At 47.1% G+C, this 19,379-nt stretch overlaps 1 protein-coding gene across 4 annotated transcripts in view; it reads left to right on the plus strand.

Moving 5' to 3' along the window:
• The window catches only part of MIER2 (MIER family member 2), a 76,905-nt gene that overhangs the window by 22,740 nt on the left and 34,786 nt on the right, over positions 1-19,379 (plus strand). For 3 of the 4 annotated variants that reach the window (XM_030218671.1, XM_030218675.1, XM_030218672.1), the window contains 4 exons: positions 3,672-3,768; positions 4,358-4,530; positions 4,885-4,966; positions 8,387-8,481. In XM_030218671.1, coding sequence (XP_030074531.1) covers positions 3,672-3,768; positions 4,358-4,530; positions 4,885-4,966; positions 8,387-8,481 — 447 coding nt within the window. The remainder of the gene's footprint in view (positions 1-3,671; positions 3,769-4,357; positions 4,531-4,884; positions 4,967-8,386; positions 8,482-19,379) is intronic. The other variant, XM_030218674.1, reaches the window with a different exon arrangement.

Genomic DNA, 19,379 nt, shown 5'->3' on the forward strand with positions numbered 1-19,379 from the left:
TCTCTATCTCCACCTGCTGGTAGATGGACACAACCCACCAGTCTATGGATTGATCAGCTATGATTAATGGAAAGAAAATTATCAGGTATGATTATACATAATTTTACCATACACTACATCAACCAGCCCACCTTTAGCGTCATGTTCATTCATGCCTTCAAAGAAATGAAGCACATTGGTGAGGCTGAATCCATGCTGACTCTGTCCCATTAAACCATGTTTGTCTTTGTGTGCTGTAATTATATTCTTTATAATAGTTTCCACTAATTTGCTTGACATTGAAGTCAGGCTTACCGGTCTGTAATTTCCTGGATCACCCTGGAACCCTTTTTAAAAATCAGCATTACATTGGCCACCCTCTAATCTTCAGATACTATGATCTATTTTAATAGCAGGTTACAGATCACTAACAGCAGATCAGCAATTTCATATTTGAGGTCTTTCAGTACCCTAGGGTGCATGCCATTCAGTCTAGCTGATTTACTATTTGTCTGTTTGGCTCAGTACATCTTCCAGGTTCACCGAGATTTCTTTCAGTTCCTCCGCATTGTCACCCTTGGTACAGCCCTCTTATATCTTATTTATTTATTTATTTATTTATTTATTTATTTATTTATTTATTTATTTATTGCATTTGTATCCCACCTTTTTGCAGGCTCAATGTGGCTTACAATCAACAAGAATGGTGGAAATAAGTTAGAATTAGACAATTAGAGTTACAGTAGGATCTTGGGTAGCAAGATAATGAAAAAAAGAACATGATCGTGGTATAGCAAGCAGATATTGTAAGACATTTCTGACTATATGTGGAGGAGTTGTGTATAATCACATTGGTTGATCTTTGTGGTATGCCTTGTTAAATAGATGGGTCTTCAATAGTTTGCGGAAGTTCGTTAATTCGTAGATCGTTTTTAAGTTCCTCGGCAATGCGTTCCATAACTGTGTGCTCAAGTAGGTAAAGTTTGACACGTGCATTAGTTTGTATTTCAGACCTTTGCCATTAGGGAAGTGCAGGTTGAGGAATTTCCAGGACGAGTTTTTGGCATTCCTGGGTGGTAGGTCTATCCAGGAATGCCATAAAGACCGAAGCAAATAATTTATTCAGTCTCTCTGCTATGGCCTTGTCCTCCATGAGTGCTCCTTCATGATCTAATGGTCTCACAGATTCCCTCACAGTCTTTCTGCTTCTGATGTACTTGAAAAGTTGTTATTGTGAGTTTTTGTCTTTGTGGCAAGTTTCTCTTCATATTCTTTTTTAGCCTTCTTTATCAGTGCTTTGCATCTAACTTGCCAGTGCTTATGTTGCTTCTTATTTCCTTCATTCGAGTCCTTTTTTTTGCCTCTATAGCCTCTTTCACTTCACCTTTTAACCATGCTGGCTGTCGTTTGATCTTCTTTCCAGCTTTGTAAATACATGGAATACATATGGTCTGGGCTTCCAAGATGTTTTTTTTAAACAGCGTTCATGCCTGATTTAAAGTCCTAACCTTTGTAGCCAATCCTTTAGCTTCTTTTTAATCATTTTCTCATTTTATCATAGTCACCCTTTTGAAAATTAAATGCTGCTACAGTAGATTTCCTTTGTGACTTCACTCCAGATGTTAGTTTAAATTTGATCATGTTAAGATCACTGTTTCCCAGTGGACCCAACACCATTACCTCTTGTACTATGCCCTACATTCCACTAAGGTCTAAATCTAAAATAGCTCCCCCTCTTGTTGGTTCCTGGACCAGTTGTTCCAAGAAGCTGTAATTTATATTGGAGAAGTTGAAATCACCCATTATTATATTGTTGCCCAAATTGCCAGCTTTCCTAATTTCCGTAAACGTTTCTCCATCTATCTGTTCATTCTGTCCTGGCAGACGATAGTACAGCCCTGCCAGTATACTTCCTTATATGGAATTTCTGTCCATACGGATTCCACACGCTGTTTCATGTAGAATGTCTATTTTGTTTGACTCATTCCCTCTTTAACATATAGCGCAACACCCTCCCCATTTGATCCACTCTGTCATTGCAATATAATTTGTACCCTGTTAACACAGTGTCCCATTGATTGTCTTCCTTCTACCAGGCCTCTGAGATGCCTATTATATCTACATTTAGTGTTATATACTCTTACTCTCCCATTTTATTTTTTAGTCTTTTAGCATTTGTATATAGACACTTCAAGACTGTGTTTTTTCCTTGTATATACAAGCTGTTAAGAAGTTGGCGGGAATAATTTGCATCCTTTACTCTGCTCTACCGTTAAACACGCCTGGCTTTCTTTCACCATTGTTGAAACTTCTCTGTTGGGGTTTCCCTAAATGAAGCACTTAGACTTACAAAATTCCATAGGTTACTATCGGGCTTATTTTCAAAAGAGAAGGACGTCCATCTTTTGACATAAAACGGAAGATGGACGTCCTTTTCACAGAGACGTCCAAATCGGTTTAATTGAAACCCGATTTTGGACATCTCCAACTGCAGTCTGTCGCAAGGACGTCCAGATTTCAAGGGGGCGTGTCAGAGGTGTAGCGAAGGTGGGGCTTGGGCGTGGCTTACACTTGGATGTCTTAGACCCATAATCGAAAAAAGCAAGGATGTCCCTGACGAACATTTGGACGTTTTCACCCGGACATGTTTTTTTTACGAATAAGGCACAAAAAGGTGCCCAAAATTACCAGATGACCACCGGAGGGAATCAGGGATGACCTTCCGTTACTCCCCCAGTGGTCACTAACCCCCTCCCACCCTCAAAAAACATCTTTAAAAATATTTCGTGCCAGCCTCAGATGTCATACACATGCAGGTCCCTGGAGCAGTTTTAGTGGGTACTGCAGTGCACTTCAGACAGGTGGGCCCAGGCCCATACCCCCCTACCTGTTACGTTTGTGGAGGAAACAGCGAGCTCTCCAAAACCCACCACAAACCCACTGTACCCATATATAGGTGCCCCCCTTCACCCGTAAGGGCTATGGTAGTGGTGTACAGCTGTGGGTAGTGGGTTTTGGGGGGGCTCAGCACACAAGGTAAGGGTGCTATGTTCCTGGGAGCAATTTATGAAGTCCATTGCAGTGCCCCCTAGGGTGCCCGGTTGGTGTCCTGGTATGTCAGGGGGGACTAGTGCACTACAAATGCTGGCTCCTCCCACGTCCAAATGGCTTGCATTTGGACGTTTTTGACATGGATGTCTTTGGTTTTGAAAATCACCGAAAGTCAGAAACGTCCATATCCAAGGACGTCCAAATCTAGGGACGTCCAAATTTAAGGATTTGGACGTCTCTGACGATATTTTCGAAACAAAAGATGGATGTCCATCTTTTTTCAAAAATACGGGTTTCCCCGCCCCTGGATTTTGACGTTTTGCAAAGACGTCCAAATCGCAACTTGGACGTTTCTTTCGAAAATGCCCCTCTATATAACTTTGTATATCTAAGTAATTTGAAAGTAGGTCTCATTGGGGCTCGCTTTCAGAGCATAAAGGCACACGAAGTTGGAGAAAACCTTTAATATTCAGCTCAAAAAATGTTCTTTGTTTTAGATGTGCTTGAAGTTTCTAGCTCAGAGTAAGGATTGTGTAGCAGGTGAAGATGCCATTCTTTTTTCAGTGGTGGTTGGTGCAGTTTGAATGGAACATGTACGTTCTGCCATTTTCCAGTCACATCCCAACTGTGTTGATTTCTAGGAGATCATGGTCGGACCTCTCTACCAGGCATCTGTTCCTCTCCTGTATTTAGAGGCATCTCTTCCACTCCTGTATTTTGACAAGCATAGTGAAAAAGGTGAGAGCTTTTTAATTGGTGTGCTTTTCACAAGGTGTTTCCCTTGCTGGTATACAACTTTCTCTTTCACATACCGTACTTCCCCTGTTTGTTTCCAGGTGCTTTCTCTCTCCACTTTTAACTTTCCTTTTTAGTTTGGTTTCATGTGGACTATAATTATGCTTGCTCAACCTCTAGGAGCTAGCTTTCTACATCTCAGGATGCCCAACTATCTACTCCTTCACTCCAAAGAGGAATATTCCAGAGTTAGCAAAAATAAAGACAACCATCAGCAATTTTACTGTACCTTCTTACATTCTTGAGATTGTTACTTTGCTAATCATTCTAGTTCAAACAGAAACAAATCCATAGTATTTAGTCATTTTTATACATATGTAATTTTAGTCTTGTCCCCTGTAAGCAAATGGAAAAAGAGGCTGGGGAGTGACTACTTGTAGGAGACTGAAGAAACTCAGGGCTTCTTAACCACTCATGCCATTCTCTTGATCTCTCCTCCTTTAGATAGACTTATAAAAGAAAATAGCCCACATTAGGAGGTCATACAGTGTTATTCCAGAAGCGGACTGACTGTTGAATAATCTATCTTCAGCCTCATTCTTTAACGCTTCAGTTTATGAGAATGAAGATCAGCTACTTTGGGATCCAAATATCCTTCCTGAGAGAGAAGTGGAAGAGTTTCTGTACAAAGCAGCTAAGCAGAGATGGGATGAAATCTCCAGAGAAAGTCTGCCCAAAGGGGATAGAGTGAAAGACAGCGAGCAGGTGAGTGTCCGTGAGCTGTCATAACGCAAGATGAAAACAAATCACTTCATTGTATGCCAAGGACTCCAGAACTTGGGGAAATGCCTTTAACAGAACCTGAGAATAAGGCTGTACTTAAATATGTAGCTTCAAAAAGTATTTCTTTTCTTCCTTTTGATTGTCCTTGGTGCTGTAGCCTTTAAAGTCTCGCATATTCTTGGTGTAGGTTTATGAAAGTTTTTCTTATTATGAAGAAGGTGTGTTATTTCACTTAAAAGTCTGTACTTAATTTTGGCTCACTGAGTTGCTTCACAGTCTATAATGTTTTCCAGGTTGCAGATCTGCTAACTGTCTGTAGTTTACTTATATCCATAGGCTCTCTATGAACTCGTTAAATGTAGTTTCAATACTGAAGAAGCACTTCGAAGGTTACGATTCAATGTCAAAGTCATCAGAGGTAAGGATGACCTCAGTATACCAGTAATTTACTGAGTAGTGAATAGCTGTTCAATCAGATATTTTTACTTCTTGATAGAAAATGAGCTATAATTAGGTTAGAGCAGTGATTTTCACCCTTTATCATCTCGTGGCACACTTACACAGTGCAAAAATTGTCAAGACATACGACTAGAATCTAACCCATACCCACCCATCCCTGCTAAGATTCATTCCATCCCCACAAGTAATCTCCTCCATCCCCACCCATACCTGTAACCTTCAGAAATAGTTATTTCATTTAATTATGCTACTGAAATACATTAGAATACCAGTATATCTGCTCCTGGGAAACTGGAACAAGATGGAATGTTACAGATTCCTATATAGATACCATATGCCAGCAGAATCCTTTACCTCAGTTGCAGATGCAGAACATGATTCTCACTTGGTACAAAATAACCATGCAAAACATGCAGGCAGAAACTGAAAGCAGAGATACCAGCCTCTGCATGTCATGCAACACCAGAAAAATAGAAAGAAATGCATGTTCTCCTGTACAGTGCAAAATAAAGCCGACAGATATAAATTCTCAACACCGACATAATTCAATTACTAAACAAAAAATATAATTTTCCTACCTTTGTAGTCTGGTGATTTTATTAGTGTTTAACCAATTCTAGCAACTAGAGACGTGTCCTTAAGTGTACTGGATTTCTATACCAGCACTTTCTACCTTATAGTGAGGAGATGGGCGTTCGCTTTGATCACAGTGGGCTCAACTGCACACCGTGTCTGTAGTTTTTATGCGGTGCATTTTTATACGTTGGATATACAGTACCAGACGTATTCTCATTTCACATCCAGTAAAGACTCCTGATGCAGGTTTACTAGACCAAAATGCGGCTCGTGTCAAGTCTCGGATGCTAATAAACATGCAATATCCTCACATCGTCTGGATATTGTTTTTAGTCACCTTTGCTGTGTTTCTGTTTGTCTTTCTGACTGCAAAGGTTTGTTCTTTCATGTCTGTGTTAATTTTATTATTCCAATCATGTCGTTTACGGTCTTTGGTTCTGCTTTCCTCTGTCTGTGCTCTTAACTCTGTTTCCAGGGCCTCTTTTCTATTTGCTATTTCTTTTCTCACCTCCTGCCTTATGTCTGTTTAGCACTGATCTTTCACATTCAGCTTTCTTCAATTTCTCTGCTTCTTTCTCAAATCTCTCGTTTTCCCTCTTCCCATCCCTACAGTGCAGCCTGTACTTCTTCCTGTCCTATCATGTGTAGCTTTTTCCCTCCCTTCATGTGCAGCATATCTCCTCTCTTCATGTTGTGATGAGCTCTTCTAGCCAAGAACCTTTTCCATCCAATCTCCTCCCACACTGGAGGTCATTTGGGAGCCAACCACCGCAGACAACCAAGGTATCCAATCTCCTCCCACACTGGAGGTCATTTGGGAGCCAACCACCTCAGACAACCAAGGCATTAGTGAGAGTTTCCCAGAATCTCAACTATAGCCTGTATGAAAGTTATCTTGTGTTGTAAGAACACCTCAATCAACCTAGTGTAAAAAAAAAACCTCAATCAACCTAGGACTTATGTTTTTCAAACAAAGTACCCCAACTGCACTTAGAATGTTCATAGAAATATTCTAAAAGCTTTGTTTCAAAGAAAAATCCAAGAAATAGCTTGTAACTATAGCTACTCATACCTTCAGACTTAGGTATAGGGGTCCTCCTTGCACTCGGGGTGACTGTTCCTCAAGTTGCTGTTCCTGACCCCCCCCCCCCCCCCTCCTTTTGACGCTTCCCTTACAAACAGTCTCGGTATGCTTGTGGCACATGCTCATAGTACCTTTTCTGGGGGACACAACATTGTACTAGCAGTCTTCACCAAAGTATGCAAATTATACTTCTTTTACTATTCCTTAATCATGCAAGCAGGGAATTCTTTCAGCAAGTTCATCAAACAGCCTTCAACTGAGCCCACTATGGGGGACCTGGGTCTCAGTTTAGAACAGCCACCACCTCTTGGATAGAACTTTTATTTTCACTCTTATTTTACAGTCCTGTCCTCTACCCCTGGCTGTTAGTTGAACTATTACTGTGGATACAGTGTTGCCTCCATAGGCAGAGTCATTATAATATTAAGGTAACTATCTTATTTGGCTTTTAGGGATCCTTTTTTTTTCAGGTACCGGGCCCTGGGATTTCCAGCCCGCTTACTTACTTAAGGTCCTCTTTCCTTCTCTCCAGCTCCACCTGGAAGGCACCTTTTATAGGGCTGCTAGTATTGCTAACTCCTTCTGTTCTGGACTCTTTCTCCTCCAAGTTCCAGAAAGGTCCAGGACCACAGCTCTCTCCACCTTTTCTATTTCTTAAAGGGACAGCTCTTCTTCCCAAGCCTTCTGGAACTGGCTTGTCAGTTCAAGGTTCCCTCTAGTGAGCTTTTCTGGTCATTATGTCAACCTTTTTACCATGAGGGCTCCCCTGGTGGCCCCTTCAGGGCAGGGCATGTCACATCCTTATCACATACTGGAGCTCCCTCCCGTGGCCCCTTTACAGCATTTTACACTGGTGTCCCCATTGGATCGCCCTCTAGTGCCCAGATCGTGGCAGGGCATGTCCTATACTTATCACAATGTTCAGCGTGTCTCCCCTCTTCCCTTCATGTGTAACCTGTCTCCCCTCTTCCCTTCCCTTTATGTGTAGCATGTCTTCCCTTCCCTTCATGTATAGTCTGTCTCCCCTCTTTGCTTCCTTATATGTGCAACATTTCATTAATTTTCCTCTGTGCTATTGTCTCTGCTCCTCCCCACCCTCGTTGCCTCCCACAGGTCCTATATCTTTTCCTACCTTTCATCTCGCACCCCTCAGGCCTCTCTCTCTGCCACTATTCTACAAACTGTGTGATTCCTAGCATCTATTAGAAAGGACTTTCTCTGGCCATTCAGAGGCTTTCCCTCAGCTGCATCTCTCCCATGTGGCAAAAGGAGTTGTGTGAGAAGGAAGGACTTGAGGGCTGGCCAGAGGAAGACCTGTTCTAATAGCTGTCAGCAACCGCAAAGTTTGTAGAGTTGCAGCGGAGAGGAGAGAGACCCAAGGTGTGGGAGGAGGAAGATAGTGAGGTAAGTCCAGACCTGAGGGGGAAGTACGATGATTTTGTTTGAGGTGACAAGACAATTTTGGGGGGTGGCACTTGCCACCCTGTAGTGACGCTTGTGGCCTGGACGGGATTCCTGGGGGATCCCTGCAGACGTTGAGTCCCCCTGGACTCCGCGGCACACCTGAGGAGCAGCCATGGCACACCAGTTGAAAAACACTGGGTTAGAGAGTGGGAGGACCCCTGAGCAAAGAGGATTCACAGTTCAGAAAATCTGATTTTTCTTTATATCCAGTCCTTTGCAACTTTGTGATTAGTAAATTTTGCTCTTTTTCTTCAGATGAACTATGTGCATGGAGTGAGGAAGAATGCAGAAACTTTGAACATGGATTTAGGGTCCATGGTAAAAACTTTCATCTTATACAAGCTAATAAGGTAACAAACCCCTCTTGCTACCAGGCCACATCACTAGGTTTGGCTCTTGGTGCAACTAAATTAACCCGATACTCTGCCTGCTTCACAACATTGTTTGTTCATTCAGTTCATTGTTTAGCTCCAAATGGAAGTGAAACAACTAGTTACCCTGTTTGTCTTGAATAGATTGTAAGCTGTCTCAAGCAGGGACTGTATCTTATGGGTGTTTTGTGTACAGCACTGTATGCATCTAGTAGTGCTATAGCCCACCCACTGCAGTATATCAAGAGCATGTAATAAATAAATTAGTAGTAGTAGGTAGAGACCTGCCATTTCTTGCACAAGAGCTAATGTATTTTCGTATGTATTTGCTTCATAAATTTGTGAGCATATAATGAATAGAAATTGTTTAATCTTTAGCTCCAGTCTTAAGCAAAATTGTTTACCTGTGTTCTTAGGCAACGGGATTAATCAAGCACACAAGTGGGTAACATCAGCTCTCCCAGAGCTTGGAACTAAGTTGTAATCATGCACAGCCCTTCCCATGTGCTGCAGTCTCCTTGATCAGTTCATAGCTTAAGAAAAAATACAACTTTTGAGGAGGTTTGGAGGGGTTGTGTGCCTAATTAATCTTGATGTTCATGAAGAACACCTGTTACAAGTAAGCATCTTTAATTTCTCATCAACAAACAGGATTGATTTAGGCAAACAAGTGGGTGACTCCCAGGTTCAGATTTGTTCTAGATTGCATTAAAAACTTTTTAATTCTTTTGGAACATCCTAGTCAAATGATGATGTAAGAGTAGAATAGATTCCAGACAAATTGGTCAGCATTGCTTGACTAGCAGTATTATTTGTGATGAAAGACTGGTCCAGGTAGTAGTATGAAACAGGAGCTTCCATTACGTAGCTTCCCATTATTCCAGAACCTGTGGGTTAGTTGTGTCCATCAACCAGCAGGTGGAGATAGAGAACTTAAAACTGAGCTGAGACATATCTGTCTAGGCATCCAGTTCAGCTCCTCAGTATTTTCTATCTCCAGAGGTGGATGGACACACTTTTCAGCCTCTGGTTCTGAGTGATTTGCTCCTGGTCCAGTTAGTCAGCTGATCCCTAGTTGAGCTTTTCTGGTGGCTTCAGTCTGCAGAGTTATATCCAGAAGTCCTCAGATCCCTGTCTCTGGTGCCCTGCAAATTTACTTCTTCCCTCCCTTCATCTCTCCCCTGTTTCCTGTGGAGCTTTTCTTTTCCAGCACAACAACCTTTAAAAAAAAAAGAAAGAAAGATGTTTACTGGAGAGCGTGGGACAGAGTACAGTCCTCATTGTGTCTCATCTGGGGTATGACTTGTGGAGACTGTGAGATTGGGGGGAGTAGCCAGCAGTGATAAGTCTGACTAAAGTTTAACTTGGAACCACTTGGAAGGCTGCAAGTTCCACTTGGTGCAGGGGAGGGATCTTAACTCACTGCTTGGGGCAACATTGTGCTGCACCAGTTGGGGTGAATGGTGACTCCCGCGGAGGCAGTTAAGTGGTTTTCCCGCTGTGGGACCCACCGGCTGGCATCAGGGCATTGCAGTGCGTTCAAGCCGGGAATCCTGCAGGAAGTAGGGGAAACGGTCAACAGCAGCACATCCTTGGATCTGGCGTAGCTGGGGACTTCGGGTGCATATACTGGGGACTTTGGGCTCTGCGTCAGGGCCGGTGCGCATTTTGATGCAGGAGAGCATGGGAATGGGTGCCATTTTGTCGGGGCTGACTGGCAGTGAGGCACAGCCTCTGTCTGGTCATGCGCAGAGCACAGTCGCAATTTTACAATCTCAGGGCCCAACAGAGCATTCAGCTGCATTGGGATCTTTGTTTTCTCTTACACCAGGCTTATTTACTGAAGCAGGGATAGTCAGAGTTGCTGCAGGGGTGCTTCAGTTTCTCACCTCGCTGCCCCTCCAGCTCCTAAGAGAACTTGTTTAGCCTTATCTGTCCATTCTCCGAGGACAAGCAGGCTGCTTGTTCTCACGACTGGGGTGATGTCCGCGGCAGCCCCCACCAACCGGAAGAGCACGCAGGGCACACCCACCGCGCATGCGCGGCCGTCTTCCCGCCCGTGTGCGACCGTTCCCGCCAGTCTTGTTTTTTCCGCGCTGGAGAGAGTCGTGCGTCGCCGCTCTCTCTTGTCAGCCCCGGAAAACCGTCGCGTTGTTCGCGAATTTCTTATTTTTTGTTTCTGGTTCCCACGCGTTCCGGACCTTTTCTTTTCTTGTTAAAAAAAAAAAAAGAGTGAACGCGCTTGTTTTTTCCCTCGTTTTCTAGCGGGGGCGTCGCGTTGCGGCCTTGTGGCCGCGCGGTCGATTTATTTTTCGAGGTGTGATTTACCGCCACCATCGACGACTTTAATTTCGCCGACGCGATTTTTCCGTCGATGTCCTCGAAGGTCCCGAGTGGATTTAAGAAGTGTGGTCGGTGCGGCCGGCCTATCTCGCAGACCGACACCCACGCTTGGTGCCTCCAGTGCCTCGGGCCGGAGCACAATATCAAGTCGTGTTCTTTGTGTCTTGGTCTCCGGAAACGGACTCAGGTTGCGAGGCAAGTTCTTCGGGACCGTCTTTTTGGAACTTGCGCCGGCCCCTCGAAGTCGACCTCGACGGCATCGGTATCGACAGCCGGTTCTTCGGTACCGGTATCAATGTCCGCGAAATCGGCACCGATGGCATCGACCCCAGGAGCACAGGTCCCGTCGGCCCGCCGGTCCTCCGGTGATGGTAAGGGTGAGAGGCCGCGTGGGCAATCGGCCCCGGTCACTCCCTCTGCCCATGACCCTCGGGACCGAACCCTGTCTGACCCGGCCCCTCGAGACCGAGGGGGATCGACCTCCTCCTCCTCCGTTCCACCGGGTGCCGATGACGGGCACCGCAAAAAGCAGAAAAAGCACCGTCATCGGTCCCCATCGGTGCGCCCGGCTCTCGGTGCCGGCGAGGAGTCGACGCCGAAGCGTCCGCGTCGAGAGGAGAGGTCCCCCTCAGTAGTGGAGGTACCGACACGTCAGGGTCCCAGCACTTCGGTGCAGTCTCCTGGACCCGAGCAGCTTCCGGCACCGACACCTCTACCGGCCCCCCCGTCTTTCCCGACAGCGGGCCTGGACGAGTGCCTCTGAGCCATCCTTCCGGGGATCCTGGAAGGGCTGATGCGCCAGGCTGTGCCGTCGCCGATGACTATGGCGCTGGCGAGCTCTAGCCCGGTACCGAGGCCTTCGACACTGCCGCCGCTTGCGGCGCCGGTCTTGACCGCCAAGCAGGTGGAGTCCCTGTCGACGTCGATGGAGGGAGCTTCGTCCCCGCCGGCGCGGGAGTCCACCGCTCGACGACACCGAGGCCTCGGTGCCTCGACGTCGAGCCGAGCCCGGTTAAGGACTCAGCTACACGAGCTTATGTCCGATACCGAGGAAGAGGCCTCGTGGGGGGAAGAGGAGGACCCCAGATATTTCTCTTCAGAGGAGTCTGTGGGCCTTCCCTCTGACCCCACGCCTTCACCAGAGAGGAAGCTCTCGCCTCCTGAGAGCCTCTCCTTTGCCTCCTTTGTAAGGGACATGTCCATTTGCATTCCCTTCCCCGTGGTCTCTGTGGATGAGCCGAGGGCTGAGATGCTCGAGGTCCTCGACTATCCATCACCACCTAGAGAGTCCTCCACAGTGCCGTTGCACAATGTCCTCAAAGAGACACTGCTTCGGAACTGGATGAGACCATTATCTAATCCCACCATTCCCAAGAAAGCAGAGTCCCAGTACAGAATCCACTCGGACCCAGAGTTAATGCGGCCCCAATTGCCCCTTGACTCGGTGGTCGTGGATTCTGCTCTCAAGAGGGCACGGAGTTCGAGGGATACCGCCTCGGCGCCCCCGGGGCGGGAGTCTCGCACTCTGGACTCGTTTGGGAGGAAGGCCTACCAATCTTCCATGCTCGTGACCCGCATCCAATCTTACCAGCTCTACATGAGCATCCACATGTGATGCAACTGGCGGACCTGGTTGATAAGCTCCCGCCGGAGCAGTCCAGGCCTTATCAGGAGGTGGTCAGGCAGCTGAAGGCGTGCAGAAAGTTCCTGTCCAGGGGTATCTATGACACCTGTGACGTGGCATCTCGTGCTGCGGCCCAAGGTATAGTGATGCGCAGGCTCTCATGGCTGCGTGCCTCTGACCTGGACAACCGCACCCAGCAGAGACTGGCCGACGTCCCTTGCCGGGGGGATAATATTTTTGGCGAGAAGGTCGAGCAGCTGGTGGACCAACTGCATCAGCGGGAAACCGCCCTCGACAAGCTCTCCCACCGGGCGCCTTCAGCATCCACCTCAGCAGGTGGACGTTTTTCCCGGGCCCGGCAGGCTGCGCCCTATGCTTTTGCCAAGCGTAGGTACACCCAGCCGGCCCGAAGGCCTCGACAGGCACAGGTACAGCCCCAGCGCGCTCGTTCTCGTCAACAGCGTGCGTCTAAGCAGCCCCCTGCGCCTCCACAGCAAAAGCCAGGGACAGGCTTTTGACTGGATCCACGGGAACATAGCCGCCCTCAAAGTGTCCGTGCCGGACGATCTGCCGGTCGGAGGGAGGTTAAAATTTTTTCACCAAAGGTGGCCTCTCATAACCTCCGACCAGTGGGTTCTCCAAATAGTGCGGTGCGGATACGCCCTAAATTTGGCCTCCCTTCCACCAAATTGTCCTCCGGGAGCTCAATCCTTCAGCTCCCATCACAAGCAGGTACTTGCAGAGGAACTCTCCGCCCTTCTCAGCGCCAATGCGGTCGAGCCCGTACCACCCGGGCAGGAAGGGCAGGGATTCTATTCCAGGTACTTCCTTGTGGAAAAGAAAACGGGGGTGTGTCAAGATGGCGCCGTGAGCGGTAACGTTTGAGGTGTTCTCTGCTCTACAGTTGCTAAAACTTGTTTTTTTCTAGTTGCCTCATTACAATATGCCGCACACAAAACGAAAGGGAACGATTCGGAAGAATCCCCTACCTTCTGGAACGTCCACGCCAGTAACTGTGGGCCTGGAACGCTTCTTCCCCGCTCTTTCCCGACGTGGTGAAGCGGAGTCCATAGCGGGAGAAACCGGTGAAGCGGTTCCCCCGCTGGAAATTGAAACATCTCTCTCCCCGCCAAGCTCTATGACGCCTCCTTGCCCTGCAGCTGCTGCGATTCGAACGGGGTTACCTGGGGAGCCCAGAAGGGGCGATCCCGAGGAGCCCAGAGGGGAGCTCGAATCTGGAGAAAATTCTGCGGTTGCCGGAGAGATGGAGGTGAGCCTGGGGAAGATTTGGCTAAAGCTGGTAGAAATGGACAAAATATTGAAACAATCTTCTGAAGAGGTAAAGATATTGAATGTTAATATACAGGAGGTGAAGAACTCCCATGAGCTGGTGAAACAAGATTTGTCTTTGAAAATTGAGGCCTTGCAGGGAGAATCAAAACAAACTGAAGAATTTAAAATTGCAGTGATAAAGGATAATATGGATTTAAGAAGGAAGATAGAGCAAGTGGAGAACTATAATAGGAGATTAAATCTTCGAATACTGAATTTTCCTAGATTGATGGGAGTGTCCCCGAATGATATGTTTTGCAGGTTTTTAAAAGAAAATTTGAAATTTCCCCAAGAAGTGTTTCCACCGTTAAATAAAATTTATTATATACCATCTACAATGAAAAAAACGGACTTAGAGAAGTCAATAGACCTGCAAAACATCACAGATATTTTGGAACAATCAATTGAAGATGTAACAGAAAGAGGGACATTAATTGTTTCATTCGTATTTCAGCAGGACTTAAATGCAATAATGCGTTTATATTTTAAATCTACTGACCGTTTGTTTGCTGGTCAAAAAATTTGGCTTTACCCGGACGTGACTAAGTCTACTCAAGAAAGACGAAAAATATTTCTTTCTATGAGACCAAAAGTTTTGGAATTGGGGGCTTCATTCCTCCTGGCTTACCCTTGTAAATGTATTATTAGACTAAATCAGATAAAATATGTCTATTATTTGCCTAACCAACTTCAGACCTTCCTAGACAGTAAGAAATCTGTAGAGTAATAAAGAAGAAAGGAATACGGAACCATAATTAAAATTATAATGATTTATGTATATATTATGTCTAAACTTCACTATATTCCTACCCCCCCTTTTCTTCCATATTGAGGTCTAAGGAAGTCATGTTATATAAAAAGAATATTTTCTTGATTTTCTGATTTAAAAGCTTATTGTTTAATGGCTGTATTATACTTTGCAGTATTGATAATACCTGTATAAGTATTAAAAACTTAATAAAATTATATATACAAAAGAAAACAGGGGGGATGCGCCCCATCCTAGACCTGAGAGGCCTGAACAAATTCCTGGTCAAAGAAAAGTTCAGGATGCTTTCCTTGGGCACCCTTCTGCCAATGATTCAGAAAAACGATTGGCTATGTTCCCTGGATTTAAAGGACGCATACACTCACATCCCGATACTGCCAGCTCACAGACAGTATCTCAGATTCCGCCTGGGCGCACGGCACTTTCAGTATTGTGTGCTGCCCTTTGGGCTCGCCTCTGCCCCACGGGTGTTTACAAAGTGCCTCGTGGTGGTGGCGGCATATCTACGCAAGCTGGGAGTGCACGTGTTCCCATATCTCGACGATTGGCTGGTCAAGAACACCTCGGAGGCAGGAGCCCTCCGGTCCATGCAGTGCACTATTCAACTCCTGGAGCTGCTGGGGTTTGTGATAAATTACCCAAAGTCCCATCTCCAGCCAACCCAGTCTCTGGAATTCTTAGGAGCTCTGCTGAATACCCAGATGGCTCAGGCCTTCCTTCCCGAAGCGAGGGCCAACAACCTCCTGTCCCTGGCTTCGCAGACCAGAGCGTCTCAGCAGGTCTCAGCTCGGCAGATGTTGAGACTTCTGGGTCATATGGCCTCCACAGTCCATGTGACTCCCATGGCTCGTCTTCACATGAGATCTGCTCAATGGACCCTAGCTTCCCAGTGGTTCCAAGCCACTGGGGATCTAGAGGATGTCATCCGCCTCTCCACCAGTTGCCGCACTTCACTGCTCTGGTGGACCATTCGGACCAATTTGACCCTGGGACGTCCATTCCAAATTCCACAGCCCACGAAATTGCTGACGACGGATGCATCTCGCCTGGGGTGGGGAGCTCATGTCGATGGGCTCCACACCCAGGGTCTGTGGTCCCTCCAGGAAAAGGATCTGCAGATCAACCTCCTGGAGCTCCGAGCGATCTGGAACGCACTGAAGGCTTTCAGAGATCGGCTGTCCTGCCAAATTATCCAACTTCGGACAGACAATCAGGTTGCAATGTATTACACCAACAAGCAGGGGGGCACCGGATCTCGCCCCTTGTGTCAGGAAGCCGTCGGGATGTGGCGTTGGGCTTGCCAGTTCGGCATGCTCCTCCAAGCCACATACCTGGCAGGTGTAAACAACAGTCTGGCCGACAGGCTGAGCAGAGTCATGCAACCGCACGAGTGGTCGCTTCATTCCAGAGTGGTACGCAAGATCTTCCGAGAGTGGGGCACCCCCTCGGTGGACCTTTTCGCTTCTCAGACCAACCACAAGCTGCCTCTGTTCTGTTCCAGACTTCAGGCACACGGCAGGCTAGCGTCGGACGCCTTTCTCCTTCATTGGGGGACCGGCCTCCTGTATGCTTATCCTCCCATACCTTTGGTGGGGAAGACCTTACTGAAGCTCAAGCAAGACCACAGCACCATGATTCTGATAGCGCCCTTTTGGCCCCATCAGATCTGGTTCCCTCTTCTTCTGGAGTTGTCCTCCGAAGAACCGTGGAGATTGGAGTGTTTTCCGACTCTCATTTCGCAGAACGACGGAGCGTTGCTGCACCCCAACCTTCAGTCCCTGGCTCTCACGGCCTGGATGTTGAGGGCGTAGACTTCACTGCGTTGGGTCTGTCTGAGGGTGTCTCCCGTGTCTTGCTTGCCTCTAGGAAGGATTCCACTAAAAAGAGTTACTTTTTCAAGTGGAGGAGGTTTGTCGTTTGGTGTGAGAGCAAGGCCCTAGAACCTCGTTCTTGCCCTGCACAGAACCTGCTTGAATACCTTCTGCACTTATCAGAGTCTGGCCTCAAGACCAACTCAGTAAGGAATCACCTTAGTGCGATTAGTGCTTACCATTATCGTGTGGAAGGTAAAGCCATCTCTGGAGAGCCTTTAGTCGTTCGATTCATGAGAGGCTTGCTTTTGTCAAAGCCCCCTATCAAGCCTCCTACAGTGTCATGGGATCTCAACGTCGTCCTCACCCAGCTGATGAAACCTCCTTTTGAGCCACTGAATACCTGCCATCTGAAGTACTTGACCTGGAAGGTCATTTTCTTGGTGGCAGTTACTTCAGCTCGTAGGGTCAGTGAGCTTCAAGCCCTGGTAGCTCATGCTCCATATACCAAATTTCATCACAACAGAGTAGTGCTCCGCACCCACCCAAAGTTCCTGCCGAAGGTGGTGTCGGAGTTCCATATTAACCAGTCAATTGTCTTGCCAACATTCTTCCCCAGGCCTCATACCCGCCCTGCTGAACGTCAGTTGCACACATTGGACTGCAAGAGAGCATTGGCCTTCTACTTGGAGCGGACACAGCCCCACAGACAGTCCGCCCAATTGTTTCTTTCGACCCTAACAGGCTAGAGGTCGCTGTCGGGAAACGCACCATCTCCAATTGGCTAGCAGATTGCATTTCCTTCACTTACGCCCAGGCTGGGCTGGCTCTTGAGGGTCATGTCACGGCTCATAGTGTTAGAGCCATGGCAGCGTCAGTGGCCCACTTGAAGTCAGCCACTATTGAAGAGATTTGCAAGGCTGCGACGTGGTCATCAGTCCACACATTCACATCACATTACTGCCTCCAGCAGGATACCCGACGCGACAGTCGGTTCGGGCAGTCGGTGCTGCAGAATCTGTTTGGGGTGTAAATCCAACTCCACCCTCCAGGACCCGCATTTATTCTGGTCAGGCTGCACTCTCAGTTAGTTGTTCTTTGTAGGTCAATTTTCTGTAGTATCCTCGCTGTTGCGAGGTTCAATTGACCTGGGTTCTTGTTTTGAGTGAGCCTGAGAGCTAGGGATACCCCAGTCGTGAGAACAAGCAGCCTGCTTGTCCTCGGAGAAAGTAAATGATACATACCTGTAGCAGGTGTTCTCCGAGGACAGCAGGCTGATTGTTCTCACCTACCCTCCCTCCTCCCCTTTGGAGTTGCGTTTTCATCATTTTTGCTTGTCATTCAACTGGTGGGAACGGTCTCGCACGGGCGGGAAGACGGCCGCGCATGCGCGGTGGGCGTGCCCTGCGTGCGGGCCCGCGAAGCTTCTTCCGGTTGGTGGGGGCTGCCACGGACGTCACCCCAGTCGTGAGAACAATCAGCCTGCTGTCCTCGGAGAACACCTGCTACAGGTATGTATCATTCACTTTCCTGGAGGTCTAGCTCTGTTTCTCCATTCTTATCTGATGTGGCCTTGGTCTGTTCAGAGAAGCTATCATTAAAGGAGACTTTATAGGAAGGAGAGCTCCCTCCTGAGGGGGGGATGACCCGAAAGTACTGAGGTTGTTTCATAAAGAGGAGCTGAGTACTCTTATTTCTGAGGCATTGGTGGTGCTTTCCATTGAGGAGTCTTCTGCTTTGGCAGCAGGAGTTCCATCTTCATCGATCATGAGGGGGCTGTCCTTCTAAGGCTTTCCCAGTGCATCCAGACATTCAAGACCTGATTACAGCAGAATGGGTCTCACTGGACATGAGGCCTAGAGCGGGAAGAGCCATGGCTCACCTCTACCTGTTGGTTCCGGAGGAGAACGAAAAATTGCTGCTTCCCAGGGTGGACTCCCTTGTTACAGGAATGACTAAGAAGACCACCTTGTCATTGGAAGGGGATATTGTCCTAAATGACCTAGATGATAGGAAGCTTGAAGGCTCACTGAAACAAGCCGTTGAAGTGGCCTCTTTGGGTATTCAAGTGACTGTGTGCAGCTCGTTTGTGGCTAGAGCATGCCTGAAGTGGCATGAGCATTCTGCAACACAGATCTCTCTCATGAATATTCATTATTGCTATCCTGAAAACCTGACTGGCTGAGGAGTCTCCATGGCCAAGTTTGGGAACCACTGTCTTAGACTAAAGACAGTGACGTTGGTGGCTGTTGCATCAGCTCTTAGAGTTTTGGAGCTTCAAACTCTTTCTTGTTGGAATCCCTTTCTCTGCTTTTTGGAGGTGGGGGTCTACTTGTGTATGGTTCCTTCCTTTCTTCCAAAAGTGGTATCAGCATTTCATCTCAACCATTCTGTGGAGCTTCCATCCTTTCACAAAGAGGACAAAGAGATTTAGTATTCTTCCTTGAATCTTCTCGATGTGCATAGAGTCATCAGATATCTGGAAGTCACAAATGAGTTTCACAAATTGGACAGACTGTGCATTTTAGTAAGCAGAGGCCTAGCCTCATGGCTTCCAAGCCCACAATTGCTAGATGACTGAAGGAGACTATTTTATCAGCTTATTTGTTTGTGGAGAAGCAGGCTCCTCAGGCCTTGCAGATTCATTCTACAAGGCGTACAGCAACATCCTGGGCAGAGACTACCTTACTGTCTCCAGTGAATATTTGCAAGGTGGCGATGTGATCAATGCTGCATACCATTGCCAAGCACTACAGGGTGGATGTTACAGCACTCTCAAAATTCCATTTTTGGGGCTACGGTCCTCAGGACGGTGGTGCCAGGATCCCACCAACTCTAGGGATTGCTTTTAAACATCGCACATGTTCTGGTATTTTGGGAAGCTACGTAATGAAAGGAGAAATTAGGTCTTACCTAATAATTTTCTTTCCATTAGCCCTTCCCACTATTCCAGAGGCCTACCCGAGGTTTCTGAGATGTTTAATCAGTGCAAAGTAAT

This window comes from Microcaecilia unicolor, chromosome 11 (assembly GCF_901765095.1).
Source record: "Microcaecilia unicolor chromosome 11, aMicUni1.1, whole genome shotgun sequence".
Lineage (NCBI taxonomy): Eukaryota > Metazoa > Chordata > Amphibia > Gymnophiona > Siphonopidae > Microcaecilia > Microcaecilia unicolor.